This window comes from Lipotes vexillifer, unplaced genomic scaffold (genome assembly GCF_000442215.2).
Source record: "Lipotes vexillifer unplaced genomic scaffold, Lipotes_vexillifer_v1.1 scaffold341, whole genome shotgun sequence".
Taxonomy (NCBI): Eukaryota; Metazoa; Chordata; class Mammalia; order Artiodactyla; family Lipotidae; genus Lipotes; species Lipotes vexillifer.
The window spans coordinates 802,543-820,134 of record NW_006797957.1 but is presented as its reverse complement, the minus strand read 5'-3'; the positions used below and the strand labels follow the sequence as shown (position 1 = coordinate 820,134).

Below are 17,592 nucleotides of genomic sequence, written 5' to 3'. Positions count from 1 at the left end.
GGCTCGCGGGCCCAGCCGCTCCGCGGCACGTGGGATCTTCCTGGACCGGGGCACGAACCCGCGTCCCCTGCATCGGGAGGCGGACTCCCGACCACTGCGCCACCAGGGAAGCCCGTTATTGTTTTATTGACAAGAGAACTACAACACCCCTTCCCTAATATGGGATTTTGACTGTCATCCTCAAAGCTGTGGAAAGGTCTGAATCTCCAGTGTCCAAACCTAACTTTCAAATCTGCCTTTTCCTCGAGGCCAGAGAAGCTCTGGCATGAGCTGCTCCCACAAAGCCTCATCATTCCTTTGGGTTCAAGGAATGTTCTCAGTTGTCTGCACAAGGCGGCAGCAGAGCATCACGGTTGCAAAGCAGGCACCCTGGATTCGGTCGGTAGCCTCTGCCATTTGCTAACCATGTGAGCTTAAGTTTAAGTTATTTAGTGTCTCTGCAAATTAGGCATAATAATACCACATTTATACAGAGTTGTAACAGGCTTTACATGAAATGATCCATGTGAACTACACAACCTAACACGCGTTCAACATTTAACAAATGTAACAGGGCCCTACTATATAGCACAAAGAGCTATAGGCAATATCCTGTGATAAACCGTAATGGAAAAGAATATGAAAAAGAATCTATATATGTTTAACTGAACCATTTTGCTGCACAGCAGAAATTAACACAACATTGTAAATCAACTACATACTTCAATAAAATTTTTAAAAAAGCAAAGAATGTAAACTATTGTTATTGTTCTTATTATGGATGGTTCCAAAGTATTTAACAGCATTTTTTGGTAACAAAAGACAAAAAAATTTCCCCTTAAGGAACAAAAATATCTAGCGGTCAGAGTACGTGTCAACAGAACTTAATATTCCATTAATTATAGAAGGTAAAATAAAATGTATTATAAGCAGGATCACTCATACAGGAACTTATTGACCCCCCAAAATCAACTGAGTTCTAGATGTGTGAGAAGGACCACAAAAAAAAAATCTGGAGAGATGCAGCTCCAACTCCAGACCCATTTGGAGAGTGACGGGCCGTGTAAGAGTGATGAATGACTACCTCAGTCCTGTGATGGGAAAGTTCCTGCAGATTCTACATCGAACAGGGTGAGTGACCATTTCAGTGGCTGACAGTCGGTAGCAGGTCGGGAGCCACAGGAGGATGGGAGGTTCAGATTGTAACCAAGATAGGAATTTCTCTTCTTTAATTGCTGAGCTCAACACCTGAAAAACAATGGCACACTCAGATGTGTTTCTAGGCAGAACTTTGGTCTCTTGTAGAGATGAAAATGTATTTTCATCTTCCCTTCTGGCTCTGTTTCTGTAGGCTCTGCTTAAGAAGTTTATCACATGCAAGGTCGGGGCAAGTCTACCTCTAAATTAGGTTGTCTAGGATGCGGTGTAGAGTAGTAGGTCTGTGATTTAAATGGGTCAGCAGTGGTGTCTGCCCCCCAGGTCCAAGGGACATGTGAATGGCACTCACCCCGTGGAAACAGCTGCGTGTAGCACTCTCCACAGAGCACAGAGCTCGACTTTCCCCCATGACAGTCGGGATCTACAAGAGGCAAGAAACCCCACGTCAGCGATCAAGAAATGGAGAAATAGGTGGCCACCAGTCATGCCTGAGCGGTGGCGCTTGCGGCCATAACGTCACAAGTATCTGGTGTCTGAGGCTGGATGAGCTGTCTCAGTCTAGGCAAACAGGACGTGTGTGGGTTTTGTGCAGTGTATGAATAGAGATAATGAGTGAACAAGTGGAAAGAAGTGGAGCTGGGAGGAGGAGTGAGAAGAAAGTCTGGCAGTGGGGGAAATACAGGGACGGCTTGCATCGTTTCTCTTCTTTTGACCCCAGTCAAATATTTAATGTTTCTTTGCCTTTGTGCACCTATGGATTACAAGTAACGACGATACTGTATTAAAGTTCAGGGCAGTTTTAAGGAAACCTTTTCAAACACTTTCACATCGTCTCATTTTAACAAATCCCAGTTTCTGAGGTAGGGCAGTCATCATCCTTGTTTAAAGCAAGGAGTAATTGAGATCTGGTATTTTGCCCAAGGTAAAAGAAGCAAGCAAGCGAACAAACAAACAAATGCAAGTTAGCTGCAGAATTGAGAGCTCACTCTAAGACTCCTTACTCTGTTGAGGGGTTCTCCCAAAGCTTTGTCACACCCAGTCCTGATGTGTATTCCAATGGCTTGATTTATACTATCTCACTCCATGGTTTCCATCTTTCAATCAGTCCCATTAAGGAGTTTAACTCAGAGACTAAGAACCCCTTGTGACTGCCGAGATGGCCAGGGCCTTGGCCCTGACATTATCTATATGCACAGATACATGTACCTGTCACCTCCATTTACGGCCATTTGGTTGTGGGTCCCAGTCTCACATCTGATGTCTTCTAGGCACAGTCTGTCAGCAGGCATTGCTCCCAAGCTCAGAAGTAATTTCAAAGACCCCCCTGCTGAGTCCATCAACTCGAATAAACATTCTTCTAATCAGGAAAGTGGCACTTAGAGCCACTTTGCTGACAATTAGCCAGACAGAAGTCAACAAACATTTGCGTAACCCTGACAAGATGGCTTGTACTTTAAATTGATAACAACCCCATCACCAGCTGAATAAGTACGATGCGTTATTTGGCTTTTGTCTGAAAAAATAACTCACTAACCATGCTTTGGCCTGAGAGTGCTGATGAGCTAACTGGAGCACTTATTTGGACGGCGTCCTTGAGCCCTGAGAAAGGGGTTTAGCCTCATTTGTAAAATAAGGAATGTGGATCAGATAGGACCCACTTGCCAGCTCTGTGATTCTGACACCAGTCACAAGAAAATTCACTTCTGTAGTGGGTTCTAACCTACACTTTTGACTTTTAAGTGTGTGCACAAAGATTTTGTGGATTAATTGCCCATTTGACTAATTTCTTGCAGGTGTTCTAAGGAAGGATGCAGTGTGGCTGGATAGCATGCCGGCACAGGCAGAACACCACTTGAAATGATCATTACAATTCTTGGGGGAGGGGTTGGGATCACACGGTAGGGCCTGGAATTTTCTATGGGAACCCATCTCAGTGTTCTTAATGGTAGTAAATGGGATGATAATTTGCTGTGCAAATCTCCACCTTCCTAACAGCTTTCTCAGGAGCCTACTAATGCACTGCGGGGGAGAGACAGCGCTGCAGGAGCTGCCATTTCGGCAGCTTATTGACCTCAGCTGAGCCTGAAGCAAGGGCAGATTTTTGGGGCCTCTTGGATGGGGAGCGAGCCTGGGGCCAGCTGTAGTAGTGAGGAAGCAGCACAGGACTTCAGGAGGAGGAAAATGCCCCTCCGTCCATCTTCTTTCATTACATCAACACCTTAGTGTAACAAGCCTGATTGCACAAATGGATGGACAGATTTTCCCAGTCTCCCTCGCTCCCTGCAGCTTGAGTCCTAAGATGTTGGGATTGCTGGGGAGGCAGCTCCTTAACATATGCCTGGAGTCAGCAGAAAACAGGGCCCATGTGCTGCTGCAACCACCAGAACGGCTCTTAAATAACTACATACGATGTTTGAACCTTAGGAATTAAAAAAAAGAAATCATTGCTCCACTTAAAAAATATGAACATCTTACATATTATTTGGAATTTACAGAATACATTAAATACTAATGATTACAATCAATATGAACATAAACTATTACTATTAAGGCCAAATCAAAGCAAAGGTAATTTTGGATAGGTTTTTCTAAATCATATTCCCTGTCTGATAATCTCTTTCCTTACCCACTCTCACCTGTATCATAATTATCCCCAGTTCAGAATCCTCGGTTCTGAAGGGTACCAGAATATGTTACCCCCAAATATGAGCCCTTGGCATATGTATTATTTTGAACTAAAGGCCATTGAGAACCAGTAGATGCAGAAAAAGCTATTAAGACAGGGCACAGATTTTCCTTTTGTAAAGGAAATTTACATCTATAAAGGAAATTTCTTTTTACCAATAGTGTCTCCCTCTCCCTATCAGGAAGAGGAGGACTCTTAACAACACTTATTAATGGAAAAATCACAGACTGAAATCTGCATAACAAACCTTACTAAACAACTCTTGTTCACCATCTATTTCCCGGTCACTTTCTCATAACTTGCCTCCCCCAACCCAGAAGCCCAGAGCCCCCTTCCCTTTGTTTAGTGTAAAGTAATTTACAAGCCTGAGTTCCATCCACCTCTTTGATCACTGGGTGTTCCCATGTGTATGCACCGTACACATTTAAACTTTGGTTTGTTTTTCTCTTGTTAATCCTGTCTTTTGCCAGTCCAATTTATAGGGCCCCAGTCACAGAACTTAAGGTGGATCAAGGAAAAAGAAATTTTTTTCTCCCCTACCGTCCAGACCCAGGGGAAAAATGACAGAAAATTACCATGGCTTCACTGTGAGGAAAACCTAGTTTGGGGATTTTACAGGGGCTTGAAGAATAACAGACACATCCTTGAAATAGGGGTAAAAGATACAGAAGGACAGTGACCACTGTACACAAGATAATCCAGAGCCTGCTTAACCCATTTGCAGAAGATCTTGCTTGGTTACATGATTTTACATCATTTTAATATTTAAGAAACATATTTACTTTAAGGAGGTTAAATTCCCTTGCCTAGTATGGATAAAAACACTACATTTGCACATTCTTAAAGAATAGGAAATGATGGAAAGCAACTATTTGAGTATTTGGGGTTGCATTTCATCTGTGTTTCCATTAAGCACCGTTGAAGGCTTTAGCGTCAAGAACTTTTCAAGCCATAAAGATAAATGAGATAAAATTCTTGCCCTTGAGAAGTAGCCTAGTGGGAAAAGCATACACCTAGGACATAATTGCAACAAAATTTGACAGTGCTATAACAAAGTTATGTACAAGAGTTAAAGGAGCTTTCAGTGAGGAGGTGACTGATATTTGAGTGATCTTGAAAGGCAAACAGTATTTGTCAAGTGAAAGGAGAGGCAGTGGTGTTGTAGACAGATTGCACCTGCACAAGTCAGGCATGGAGAACTTGGTGCATGTCAGGTACAGTAACAATTTTGATACGCAAGAGTGACAGTGATGGAAGGAAAAATTAAACACTGTGGAATACGCAAAAGAAACCACTGAATATTGTTTCAATGGGGATTATCTGAACCTATAGAGATATGCATCACTGTCTTTGACTAAGCTATTTTATAATTTTGTAGACATTAACGTTAACTTGTAGACAACTGATCACAATGCAAATAATTCTTATCTATAGACATGCAAATAAATTCTGTCCTGGTTGAGGGACAACCCTCCCCTTCAGCCCAAAGTCAGTCTTGGGTCCACCTGCAAATTCATTGTAACATTCTTAATCTATCAGCTTGTCTGTTCTTTGGTTATTTCTTTCAACTAGTTGTAACGTACTGGAGCCCTCTTCTAATTAACAAATTAAATAAAATTTTGAATACATGTTCATTTTATATTTGTATAAGTATCATGATTTACCTCTTTCTGAAAAGAGAAGGATTGAGTCAAATCATGAAAGCTTTGCCTGTGATGCTGAGTTCAGGTTTTATTCTATGACAGAATATGGCCAACGAAGAATTTTAGGCATTTACATTTACATTTTGGAAGAGTCACTGGCTGCTGTGTGGAGGAAGAGTTGCAGAGAGGAGAGGACTGAGTTGGGCAAACCAGTTAGGAAGCAATTGCAATAGATCAGCCTATATTCAGATAATACCAGGTAAAGAGGAGAGAGGTTGCATGGAGAGCTATATTAAGCTCTGACACTGTAAAAATCAGATCCTTTAATAATAAATGTGACTAATATAACTGGAACAAATTTAGAATTCTTAAGTATTGGAGATTTACCTGTTGTAGATCTGTTAGTAGGTTTCTCAAAATCCTTCGAGTCATGCGTCCCCCAGAATTATAACCTCCCCTGTTATTTTCTGCATAGAGCTGAAAAAGAGCTAGACACATAAGGGGGGAAAGAAATCTTTAAACTGAATACTTGCTATATATTTTCGAAGAATATGTGCTTTGAATCCTAAACAGTTTATTTGTAGCTATAAAGGCGAAAGTTATAATTCTTGGTTATTTGCTTGCTGTTTTGAAGGCTTCCCAAACTAAATAATTTGATAACTAATGAAGACCCATTCACATTTCAACTTTTTGATAATCTAGCACATCAATGACAAAGACCACAAGGTTGGTAAATGGCGATGTGAGCAGAGCCTGTCTTTAAAGGAATAATAACTACTGGTGTCTGAATAATCCCTATACAAATAAATATCAAGGATCACCGAATTATGAATAGTTAGAAAGCATAGATCAACATCTTGAAAAATTCTAAGTCTTGCTGAGTACTTGTCGAACCAGAGCAGTGTGGCAGGGATACAGGAGTGAGTGAAGCAGATAACGTGTTGGAGAGATTTGGTGGTCACTGCGCTTCAGACATTCAAAACTCCTACATATGTTACCTCTGTATTTTGTAAGAGGACTATCGCCTGAGAGGGCAATCAGGGCGGCGGCTGCAGGTCCAAGCTTGAGAAAACCCGTTCCCGAGCTGCATGGCAACAAAACAGAGATACGAATGGGGAAGGCAGGGTTATTCTTGGTGAAGTGGTTTATAAAAACCATGACTATGAACGGACATTTCTTTCTTTCTTTTTTTTTTTTTTTTTTTTGGCTGCACTGGGCGGCATGTGGGATCTTAGCTCCCCAAGCAGGGATGGAACCTGCACCCCCTGCAGCGGTAGCTCAGGGTCTTAACCACTGGACCACCAGGGAAGTCCCTGAATGGACATTTCTGACACCGTGTTACAAGTTCACTCTTTTCATGGTCAGTTTTCTTATATCTAGAATTTGACAGAACTAAGAATTGAATGAAAATATTTCATCCTTCATTTATTCATTCATTCATGTGTTCAACAAATGTTTATTGGGTGCTTCCTCTGTACTAAGCACTGTCCTAGGCACTGGAGACACAGGCATCTTCCTGGGTCTTCCTGGGTCCTCCTGGACCAGGCAGTCTCACTTCCTTTAGGGCTCACATGCTGGGAAACCAAACAACAGAGACAAGGACCAAAAGGCAGGCAGAAGGAGCAAACATTTATATTGAAAAAAATCCGCCCGTTCTCAGGCCCTCACTTAGAGCCTCATCACCCTGTGCCCACTGGTTGTGCAGTTTCCAAACCTACAAAATACAATGTATCAAACGCCGGGGGATTGTTAGAGACAGGCATTGATACAAGAAAGGACAGCCAAAATCATAATGCTTAAGGAGACTGAAATCATGAAAAAATAACTTGAGAACATGCTTATATACTATTTGTACAGCAACAACAAAAAATAAATAATAAACTAGTAAGGAATTTGCCGAGTGGTTAAACTGTGCTTGCCTTTGGGAGGCAGGCTTTGGGGTGGTATTTCTTCTTCACTCTTTTCTGCACTTTCCAAATGTTTTATATTTACTGTGAGCTTTTAAAACTCCATTCTACAGGATGAAGGCTACTGGGTCAAGGCCACGTAAGATAAACACAACTGAAGTGGGGCAAAAAAGTGGTAAACACACACACAAACACACACACCCGACACCACTGACTTAGAGCATGCATAATCAAGCCTTTGACAGGGTGTAACCTGTTTGATGTGTGCCTCTCCAAGTCATATGTTGAAATCCTAACCCCCCAATGTGATGGTATTTAGCGACGGGGATTGGGAAGATGATTAGGTCACAAAGGTGGAACTCTTATGAATTGGATTGCTATTACCACAAAAGAGACCCCAGAGAGCTCCCTCGTCCCTTTCACCATGTGAGGACACAGCCAAAAGATGGCCCTCTATGTACCAGGAAGTGGGTTCTCACCAGACCCATCTGTCTGCCGGTGTCCTGACCTTAGACTTCCCAGCCTCCAGAACTGTGAGAAATAAATGTTTAAGTCACCCAGTCTATGGTAGTTTGGTATAACAGCCCAGACTAAGACGATAGGTTAGCCATTTATGCACACGTTATTCAACTTTATCCCACAAACAGAAACTGACAACTGGTTATAAAGGAATAAGCAAAGACATATACTACCGGGGACGCAAGAGAAAAGTGTAATTTATATATATACATAAATGCATAATTGCCCTAGCAAAAGGTGTGCGTGCTTCTCTAGAGTGGAAATGAGTCTGTATGAAAATGTGGATTTTCCCCCTTTTTGCTGTCCATGAGTCATTCATATTAGTGAGGTTGATAAGCATGCACTTCTTTGTTCCCCTCCTGAATAATACATTTGAGGAAAACAAACAAACAAAGAAGACTTCTTAGATATCAAACCTTGAACAAATATTAGACAACCCCAAGTGGTCAATGACCAGAGGCAACTAAACACCCTCTGTGAGGTCACAGCATGGTCCCCTCAGCCTCACCTGTCATACATTGTTGTGAGAAGGCTCAGAGTGAGTTCCGAAGCTCTGGGGTGCACCTGTCCTGGTTTTTCCACCCTGACTCTCTGAAACAGCTCCTGCAGAGCCTGAAAAAGCTGCTGCACAGAGACAGCGCTTTCTCTTGCCTCCCAGAGACTCTGACGTAGTAGGACGTGCTGAATCAGAGAACTGTCAATCAAGTCCACTGCAGGAAACAAAGGAAACACTGCATCACCTCTGATCTGAACAAAAGGCTTCAAAAAAGTAAACATCATCTAGTCTTTAATGAAGACTGTTTTTTATGGCAGCTGTTTTTTTAAGGGAATTACATATGGCCACTATTTGAATACATCTCTCTTGTGTATAATTCAAGTGTTCCTATTCTAACAGTTGATTTGATTTTGGAAAAGTGCATCTGTTTGTAAAGCATAGTTAAAACATTATTCCCAGTATAACCTCTAGGATGTGGCTTTATAAAAGGAAATTAAAAGGGAAAGAAGTGAGAAACTTGAAAATAGCTTTCCGAGGAAGTTAGGACACTGGTGAAAAGTTGGGGAAAACATTTTTATACTGTTTATTAAGTGGATTGAGAAAATTCATCTTTCATGTTCAAATATCATTTTTTCTTGTCTGCAGCCTAGCTCAAGAAGGAATATTGTGTATAAAAATGCAAATGTATTACTTAAAAAACTCAGTAATCTTTATAAAAGAGCAGTTGCTGAATTAGACTCCTTAGGTTCACCCTTGCTTTAGTAATGTTTATTTTTTTGATCTTGGTCTCATCAGTATTATTATCCAGAAAGGCACTTAATAAAACCAAAGTTGCTTACAAAAACTAATGGTTTATTTCTTACATATTTTTTTTTATCAGCTTCTCCTAAAAATGTTACAAGGCAATAAATATAAGCAAGAATGAAATAGAACTAACCCTATGGTTTCTTGCAGATGAAGGATGACAGACAAAATGAATAAACACCCCCTTGTGCCATCTGAGATGGGGATGTCAGGGGCACCAAGAGCTGCTGGCATTTAAAATGCTTCAGTCTGTGAAGTGATAAAACCCTGCACTTCTGTCTACTTCGTAAATCAACCTCACATACACAAATCTAGCACGTATGATAACAATTTTTATTTGTTCTCTGATACTGCTGTTAAAGGGAGCGTCTAAGAAAGTGAGGGGTATGTTTTGGGATGTGACTGTGATAAAAATGTGGCTGCATGTGGTAGAGACTGCAAACTCTTTTATCGTTATTCAATCACAAAACCTAGCACCTCGGCCTGGAGTGCTGTACACAGGATGCTGCGTCTTCTGCCGAGACTTCGGTATTACAGCAAAACAGATAATAGTGGTGTCCATTAATCTCACCACCAGATTTGCGCAGGAACGCTCTCCGGCTCTCCAGATCCTGCTGCCTGGAGCTCACGATATGTTTATCTCGGTGTTAGGGACTTTTGTTTTCCAATTTTTGTTTGGTTATCTGTTATAGGTAGAACTTTTCAACTTCTGATTTCGTGTACTGTTACTATTTCCCATGCATATTATTTATATTCACTGTTTCTGATGCAGGCGTAATAAAAAATTCAGAAAGGTACACCCTCGAATTACACTGTTTGTGCACACCCAGGCTCATATGAACAACGATGGAGGCTCACGTGAGCACTGGCTGCTAACTTTCTTTAATAGGAGACATTCTCCAGGAAAGTAACATGATTGAGGGTACATTTTTAGTGAGCATCTTCCGCCTTTTGTTGATTTCTGGAATAATATAAGTAACTTGTCTATATCAGTGATTTAAAAAAAAATTTTTTTTAAGCCAAGAATCCCTCCTTCAAAGGATACTTTCACAGAAATGCAATATGGAAGATAGAGCAAAACAGAGTTGTTCTGGTAGAGGAGATAGCCTTTTGGGTTTTCTCTACTTGCCTATTCTTCCTTTTCCCACCTTGCTGGCGCTTTTGGATTTTCTTGACTTGCCTCTCCTTCCTTTTCCCACCTCATTGGCCCTTTCCTACCCTACTTCACACCCATGTCCACTTTGTGAAACACAGTTTGAAAACCACTGGTCTATCTAACTTATTAGGCAGAGGCAAAATATTAAAAAAGTTTCAACCTTTAGGAAAAATGACATATGTATGTGTATGTGTGTGTGTGTGTGTTTGTGTGTGTATATATATATAAAATACAGTTTCTATATATATAATACAATTTATATATATATATAAAAAACACAACTTTTTAGGTCTGCTGTAATAAATGTCATAAATTATGCAAAGTGATTTTTAAAAAATGCAATACAGAACTTATTAGAAATCAGTAACTTCAGATATGCTGAATGCCTGTCGTTTTTCACAGCCAGGACCCAAGTCATTTCATTTTGGAGAAATTTTACAGGATAAAATTTTTTACTGTATTTGACCTAGATAACAGTATAGGAAAAGAAACCATGGCATTCAGTCAGATAAAATTTAATGCAAAAGAGTAGTTCTCATGAAATTCTCAAGCGATTTTTAAACTTTATGGCCTGAGGATTATTCATCTGAGCTTACTTTTGCAGGTTCAGAAAGAGACGGGGGTATAACTTAAAAATGCAAGTCTTAAGTAATAGAAGGAATTTAGAAATGTTTATATTTGAATCTACAAGTTATATTAAACTAACTTATTTTGTGATTTTATTTTGCATCAATATTGGTATCCTGAAAAGGAAATAAACAAACAAAAAATTTGCAGAAACCAAGTAGGAACATTTTTTTAAAGAATTAAAATCCTCATCCATGAATTATTGTCTATTGTCAGTCAGTGAAGCTACATGTGGGTGGAACACACAGCTGCATCTTCCACACTCCATCTTCTCTGTTACAAGTAGGGTAGACGCACAGGTCCAACCTTCCAGATCCAGCAGTCACTCACATGGGGGGAGTTTTTGGTTTTCTATGAATTTTACATTACACATCAGGATCAGATTATTTCAAGGGTTTCAAGAGAACCTGTACTTACATTGGCACAAGGTTTGCACTGATCGTAATTTGAAGGCTGTTCTATAAATGGAATTCTCAATACTATTAAGAGCATCTGTAAAGAAAACATGAAATATCATAGATAAAGGACTGTCTCATTAGATAAATCCCATATCCTAGAAGGAAATCCTAGAGAGCATGTAGCCCTACTTTATTTTGCAGGTGAGGAAATCCAGGTCTAGAGCTCTCTTTCCTACCTGGGAACAAATAATAATGGACTACGCTATCCTAGGCTGCAGATGACCATAGAGAGCCTCCTCTGAGCCCACCAAACTAAGGAATCCCCCCATTGAGGAGACTCCTCCATGAAGCTCTCCACTTTTTATATAAAAATGAAATAGCCTATGAAGCAATAAGACAAAAAACTATCTGTAGAATATAAATTCAGTTTGTTAATATATTCTAGTCATATGTACACACATATTTATGCATCTATGAAAATGACTATCCATCCATTCATTCAGCAGATTTTTATTGAGCTCTTACTATATGGCCCTGGCATGATTTCAGGCTCTTGAAATATAGCAACTAACAAAACAGATAAAAATTCTTGCCCCGTGGAGCTTAATTTCTAGTGTCATTCATCCAACAGTGGATATCTTTGAGTGCTTGAATTCTTAGTTATTTTCTTCCTACTTGTCAATATTACCTAAATTTTCTAGAAAGAGCACATGTTATTTTTATAATCAGAAAAGGATTATTAATATACCTTCTTTTACCCACCACCAACATCACTACATCAGTGGCTAGCATTTCTGAGCACTTACCCGGCACTGAGTATGTATTCACCCCTTTCACAGGTGGAGAATAGAAGAATAGAAGAGAAGAGAAAGCTCTGGAGCCATATCTAGGTAATAGAAAATGTACATGTAATATACAAATACCCTGTACATTTGTATATGTAATAGAAAATGTATATGTAATAGAAAATAGAAAATAGAAATGATCAAAACATATGAGAAAAAGTTTGAAAGACTAATTACTATAGAAGACTTTTTGACGAGGAAAAACACTCATCAAAGATAAACAACCGTAAGCAGAGATAGTTTTGCAGGCAAATTCCTTTAAAGTTTCAAGGGATAGGGGAATCCCTGTTACTCAACTCTTCTAAAAACTCAGAGAACTTCCCAGTTTATTTTAGGAAGCTAACAAAACTGTAATACCAACATTTGATAAAGTTTTATTGAAAATATTGTTATTGCTGAGAGAAACTAGTTAAATTCTGATTTCAGACTTTGAAGGAAATTGGTCTAATTGGCCAAGGAAAATTGTCCAATATGGGACGGTTTCAGCATCAACTCAAAAGTCTGAAGTTTGAAGTCTCATCTAAATACCATCTAAATCAGATATATAAAGAATAAACAAATCTTATTTAAGATGAAATCAAAGATAAAACATAATACATTAGCAAACATTTTCAAGAACATATTAAAGAGTTATGTTCCATGATATGGAAAGATTTATTTCAGGAATTTAAAATTTGTTCAACAGTTAATTAATATATTAAGAGAAGGAAAAAAGTTACTGAACCAGTGGATCCTCAAAATGCATTGGTAAAATTCATCAGCCATTCTGATTTTTTAAAAACTGGTACATGATCTAGAAAGAGAGGAAACATCCTTAAAATGTCAGAAATAAAAGGCAAATTTTGTATAAAAGCGAGATAGAAAAAAGACATCCCTGTTAAAGTCAGGAAAAAATCACCCCCATCCCCCTTTTCACCACTGTGATCCAACTCTAGTCTGAAGCAGAGAAATAAGATACAGGGCATCAGGACCACCCCTGTCCCCTCCACACTGTGCCAGATAGGGCGGAATCTCCTTGATAGACCTTGAAGGATAGCCCTCCAGGATGTCAGTATGAGTCCATTGGAGCTGGCATATAATAGTAGAATTGGAACTTATTTGCTGTCCCTGTTTTGGAATTCTAATCTACAAAAACAAATAAAAATAAGAGTTATAAATTTTAGGAAGGAAGAGATGTACAGATGTTCTGATTGCCTCTCTATCCAGATAATTCATGAGGATCATCTGCAAGTTGGCTGGATTTAAGGCAATTGTATGAGAATCAATAACTTTCCTTTATATCAGTGGTTTTCAAACTTTATCTTGCATCAGATTGCAGAGCTTACCCCCAGAGTCTGGGTGCGGGGGCCTGGGTATTTCATTTCTAATCCCAGGCGATGCTCATGCTTTCGGTCCAGGAGCTATACTTTGAGTACCACCGCTTTATACCAAGAATAATCAGTTAGAACAGGTAATTTTTAACATCTAAAAAATGCCTAAAGTAAACAAAACAATGCGTAAGACCTTATAAAGCTTTACTGAAAGCTATATTAAAGATAATATGAATAAGTGGAGAGATCTATTTCCTCCATTCCTGGATATTCCTGGATTAGGAATGTTCAGTAGCATAAGGATATGAATTCTCCCCTATAAATTTAAAGCAATTCCAACCCAAATTCCAACTACCATTTTGAACTTGACAAAATAATATAAAATTAATCTGTAAGAATAAATGCAATGTGTGCTTATTTCAGGAACAGGTAGAGTAATGGAACAGGACAAAATCAGAAACTGACCTATGTATACATAGGGTTTTAGCATATGATAAAGATGATGGTTTAACTCAGCGAGAATCAACAACTTCCCTTTATATCGGTGGTTTATATCAATGAGGAAATTATAGATTATTTAATAAATAGTGTTGGGGCCATTGGATGGATAACTATTTAGAAAAATATAATATAGGTACTTTAGTTCAGATCATAAACAAAAATAACACCAGGATGTATTACAGAGTTAAGCATGAATTCTTAAAACTCTAAGACAATTAAAAGAAGAAATTTTTGGCAATCTTGAGGTTGAAAGATGTTTTAAAGCATGATTATAAGCCCAAATCCACGGCAATGTGTCTATAACTTAGTATGGTCCTATTTTTGTAAATGATGAAAACTAATAGCAAGAAAGAACACAATAAACACAGTAGGAAAGGTTATATATCAAACTTCTAACTGTTTATCTGGGGACAGCAGTACATCATGGGAGGGGTTTAATTTTTTACTTTCTATAACATGATAGTGATCTGAATGGTACTGGGGAGAGAAAATTGGGGGGAGATATGAGGCACAATTTTCTAGTGAAATTGACAGGGATTGGTGGCTGATTGGACGTGGGAGGGAGACCAAGTGTAGGAAATAATGGGGGAGGATAAAGTTTGCGCACAGAGGTGGAATGGGAATTCATTTTCAACATCTGAGTTTGAGGTTTCTGTAAGACATCTGAATGGAGATGTCCAATAGGCAGTTGAAACTACCTCCCAGACACTAGGGAGTCCAGGATTCTGGAACTGGGACATGTCCCCAGAGACTTGGGCTTGGAGTACAGGGAGTTGGAGGGCATGGTCCTTGGACTGCAAATCCTGGAGCTAAGGTGACCTGAGAGAATAGGCAGACATATTGGTCAAGGTATCTTTCTGAGAAGGCTTGTGGATCAAGCAGAGTCCAGGTGAAAGGCAACAGGTCAGAAACTGGGAATGCTGGACTAGAGCCAGAGGGTTCCACATGGTGATGAAAAGGAGAAGCTTAAAGAGATTTCCCAGCACTGAGGGAGTAGCCATGAGAAATTTTTAGAGTATTGCTGTCCAATAGGAGAAATACAGTATGATTCAAATATGTCACCTTAAATTTCTAGCAGCTACATTTTAAAAAGTAAGAAATAGGTGAAATTAATTTTAATGATTTATTTCATTTAATCTATCAGAATATTATTTAATATGTAACCAACATAAAAATTATTAAAACATTTTCTGCTCTTATTGTCTTCAAAATTCAGTATCTTTTTTACACTTGCGACACATCTCAATTTGGACTAGCCATATTTCAAGTGCTCCATCGCCACACGTGGCTAGTGGCTACCAGACTGGGAGCTAAGTTTTAGAGAATACTGGCTGGGAGGGGGAGCTGTTCAGGGTGTTGAACAGGACTCAATTTTTGACTCTGTATCTGGGGGTCAGGGTTGCTACTTAGGATGGGATAGAGATTTAGGAGTCATTAGTGTTGACTGTGGGCAAAGCCATGTCCATCTACTAGGTTGCCTAAGAAGAGTGCTTTAAGTGAAGAGAAAATTAGGCTAAGTAACAGTACGCCTGAGAAACATAATCATTTAAGTACCAAAGGAGAAAGAGAAACCTAAGAAGAAGCAGAAGAAGGGAAAGCCAAAGAAACCAGGAGACAGCAATGGTACAAAGGCCAAGGAAGGTGAGTTTCAGAAAGTAGAGACAAGCCAATAATTCAGTATCTGGAAGCCACAAGGAGATCAACTATGTGCTAAAAATTAGTCTCTGTTTCTGATTAACTTGACTATTAAAGGCTTCATAAGAGCACTTTTATGGGGATATGGGGGCCGAAATCAAATTACACAGGATTGATCAATGAATGTAAGGTAAATAAAAAAACATAAAAGCAGACAACTCTTTCAAGATCCTCAATCTGAAGGGAAGAAAAGAGGACCATCGCTAGAAAAGCACACAAAATCAAAACTAATTTTCAAAGGCAGGAGAGATTCTAAAATGTATGTATGGATCATGGAGGAGGGGTTAGGAGAGAGGATGAGGTTGAGGGTCCAGGAAGTAGGGTTCCAGGAGGTACTTGATATAGCAAAGTCTGTCTCAGAGGACAACATGTTCCCATAGCCACCCAACGTCCGTTCACCTTTCTTCTGGTGAACCACCTTCCCCTGATCTTAGTCCATGAAAATTCTAGTTGGGTTCATTCCAATGCTCCTATTTCCATGGAGGACACGTGGCCCAGGCCTACCCGATCAATGAGAGCATCACTGCCCTCCCCAGATGTGGACTCATAACCAAAGTCAGGCAAAGAATATACCAATGAAATTTGGATCAAGGACTCTTTGTTCAAGTTATCAGGGAAGAAGACTTGTTTTTTCCTGTTGGACTTGAAATTGGAATCATAGCTGGGAGCAGCAGTTACTCTCCTGTTGGGATGTGTAGCTTGAGCATGAAACCAACACACGAAGGACAGTAGAGATGAACTTGGAGATGGAGAGAAACCACGTCCTACTGACATTGTCTGGGCTCAGAGCAAGCTAGTCCTCCCTAGGGTAATTAATTATATAAGGTAATAAAGCCTCTTTGAGCTGAGTTCTCTCTTACAAGTAACTGAAATGTAGCTAACTGATACAGTCTCTGAGGCAGAGGCAATGGATGGGGGAAGATGTACAGGTGAAGGAATTCGCTTTGGCAAGAAGCCCCTGAGAGGACTTCCCCTCGTTCCCTGAGAGGAAGAATAAAAGAATATGATGGTGGGTGTGGGAAAGAAGGCATGTCTGAGGGTTTCTGTTTTTTTTTTATGAAGCTGGGGACAAGTTCACTCAGAATTAGGAAGAGATGGTAGAGCAGAAAACTTGAGGAATGGTAAAGATATGGTATTGTTACAGCAGGCAGTGAGAGAGGAAGCCAGTCACACACTTTGGAAAGAACTGCCAAGCGACGTTGCATCTCTAATATTTCTTGTGATAACAAATTTCAATTAAATAGACTTTATACCCATAATGCTCACTTGGAAGCAAGGTTTCACACGCAAGCAAGCTTTGAGCCCAGGACTTACTTGTATTTATTATGCTGAAGGGAAGACGCCTTGAGGAAAATAAAGCTATTTTCAAATTTATTGTCAGCCAATTACCATAAAACTCAGGCAACTGGGAGCAAATGGTTTGTGTGCTGGAGAAGTGCTTGTGACTAGAAACACAGCAGTCTCTTTAGCCTTTGCTAAGCAGGCCCTGAACAAAACAAAACAAGGGATTGATGGGGGGATTTCACTGATTCAAACATATGTGGCAGGATAATTTATGGTGATATTAATTTCTTACTTGTTCTTGCAGCAGTGGGAGAATTTAAAGAATGAAAAGGCAATGTTTCCATGTCCATTTCTGTGTGTGTTCCAAGGTCTAAGCTCTTTTTACTCCTTTGGGAGACTTACCACCTTTTAAGGGGTCAGTGTTTCAGGGGCCACCCTGAAGTCAACCCACTCAGGCTTTAGTATGAAAGGCCCATCAAAGAATCAATGCCATCCATGGAAATGGGAGAGTTGGGATCAACGCTACTAGAATTTCATGGACTAAAATCAGGGGGAAGTTGTTCTTCCAAAGCAGGTGCACTGGT

At 39.7% G+C, this 17,592-nt stretch overlaps 1 protein-coding gene across 1 annotated transcript in view; it reads right to left on the bottom strand.

The window, feature by feature from the left end:
• Positions 1-17,592, bottom strand: part of DYTN (dystrotelin) — a 50,914-nt gene that overhangs the window by 30,641 nt on the left and 2,681 nt on the right. Inside the window, exons 2-7 of the mRNA XM_007469987.1 lie at positions 11,393-11,467; positions 8,401-8,602; positions 6,465-6,550; positions 5,854-5,954; positions 1,487-1,558; positions 1,064-1,227 (exon numbers count right to left, since the gene is read on the bottom strand). Coding sequence (XP_007470049.1) covers positions 1,064-1,227; positions 1,487-1,558; positions 5,854-5,954; positions 6,465-6,550; positions 8,401-8,602; positions 11,393-11,467 — 700 coding nt within the window. The remainder of the gene's footprint in view (positions 1-1,063; positions 1,228-1,486; positions 1,559-5,853; positions 5,955-6,464; positions 6,551-8,400; positions 8,603-11,392; positions 11,468-17,592) is intronic.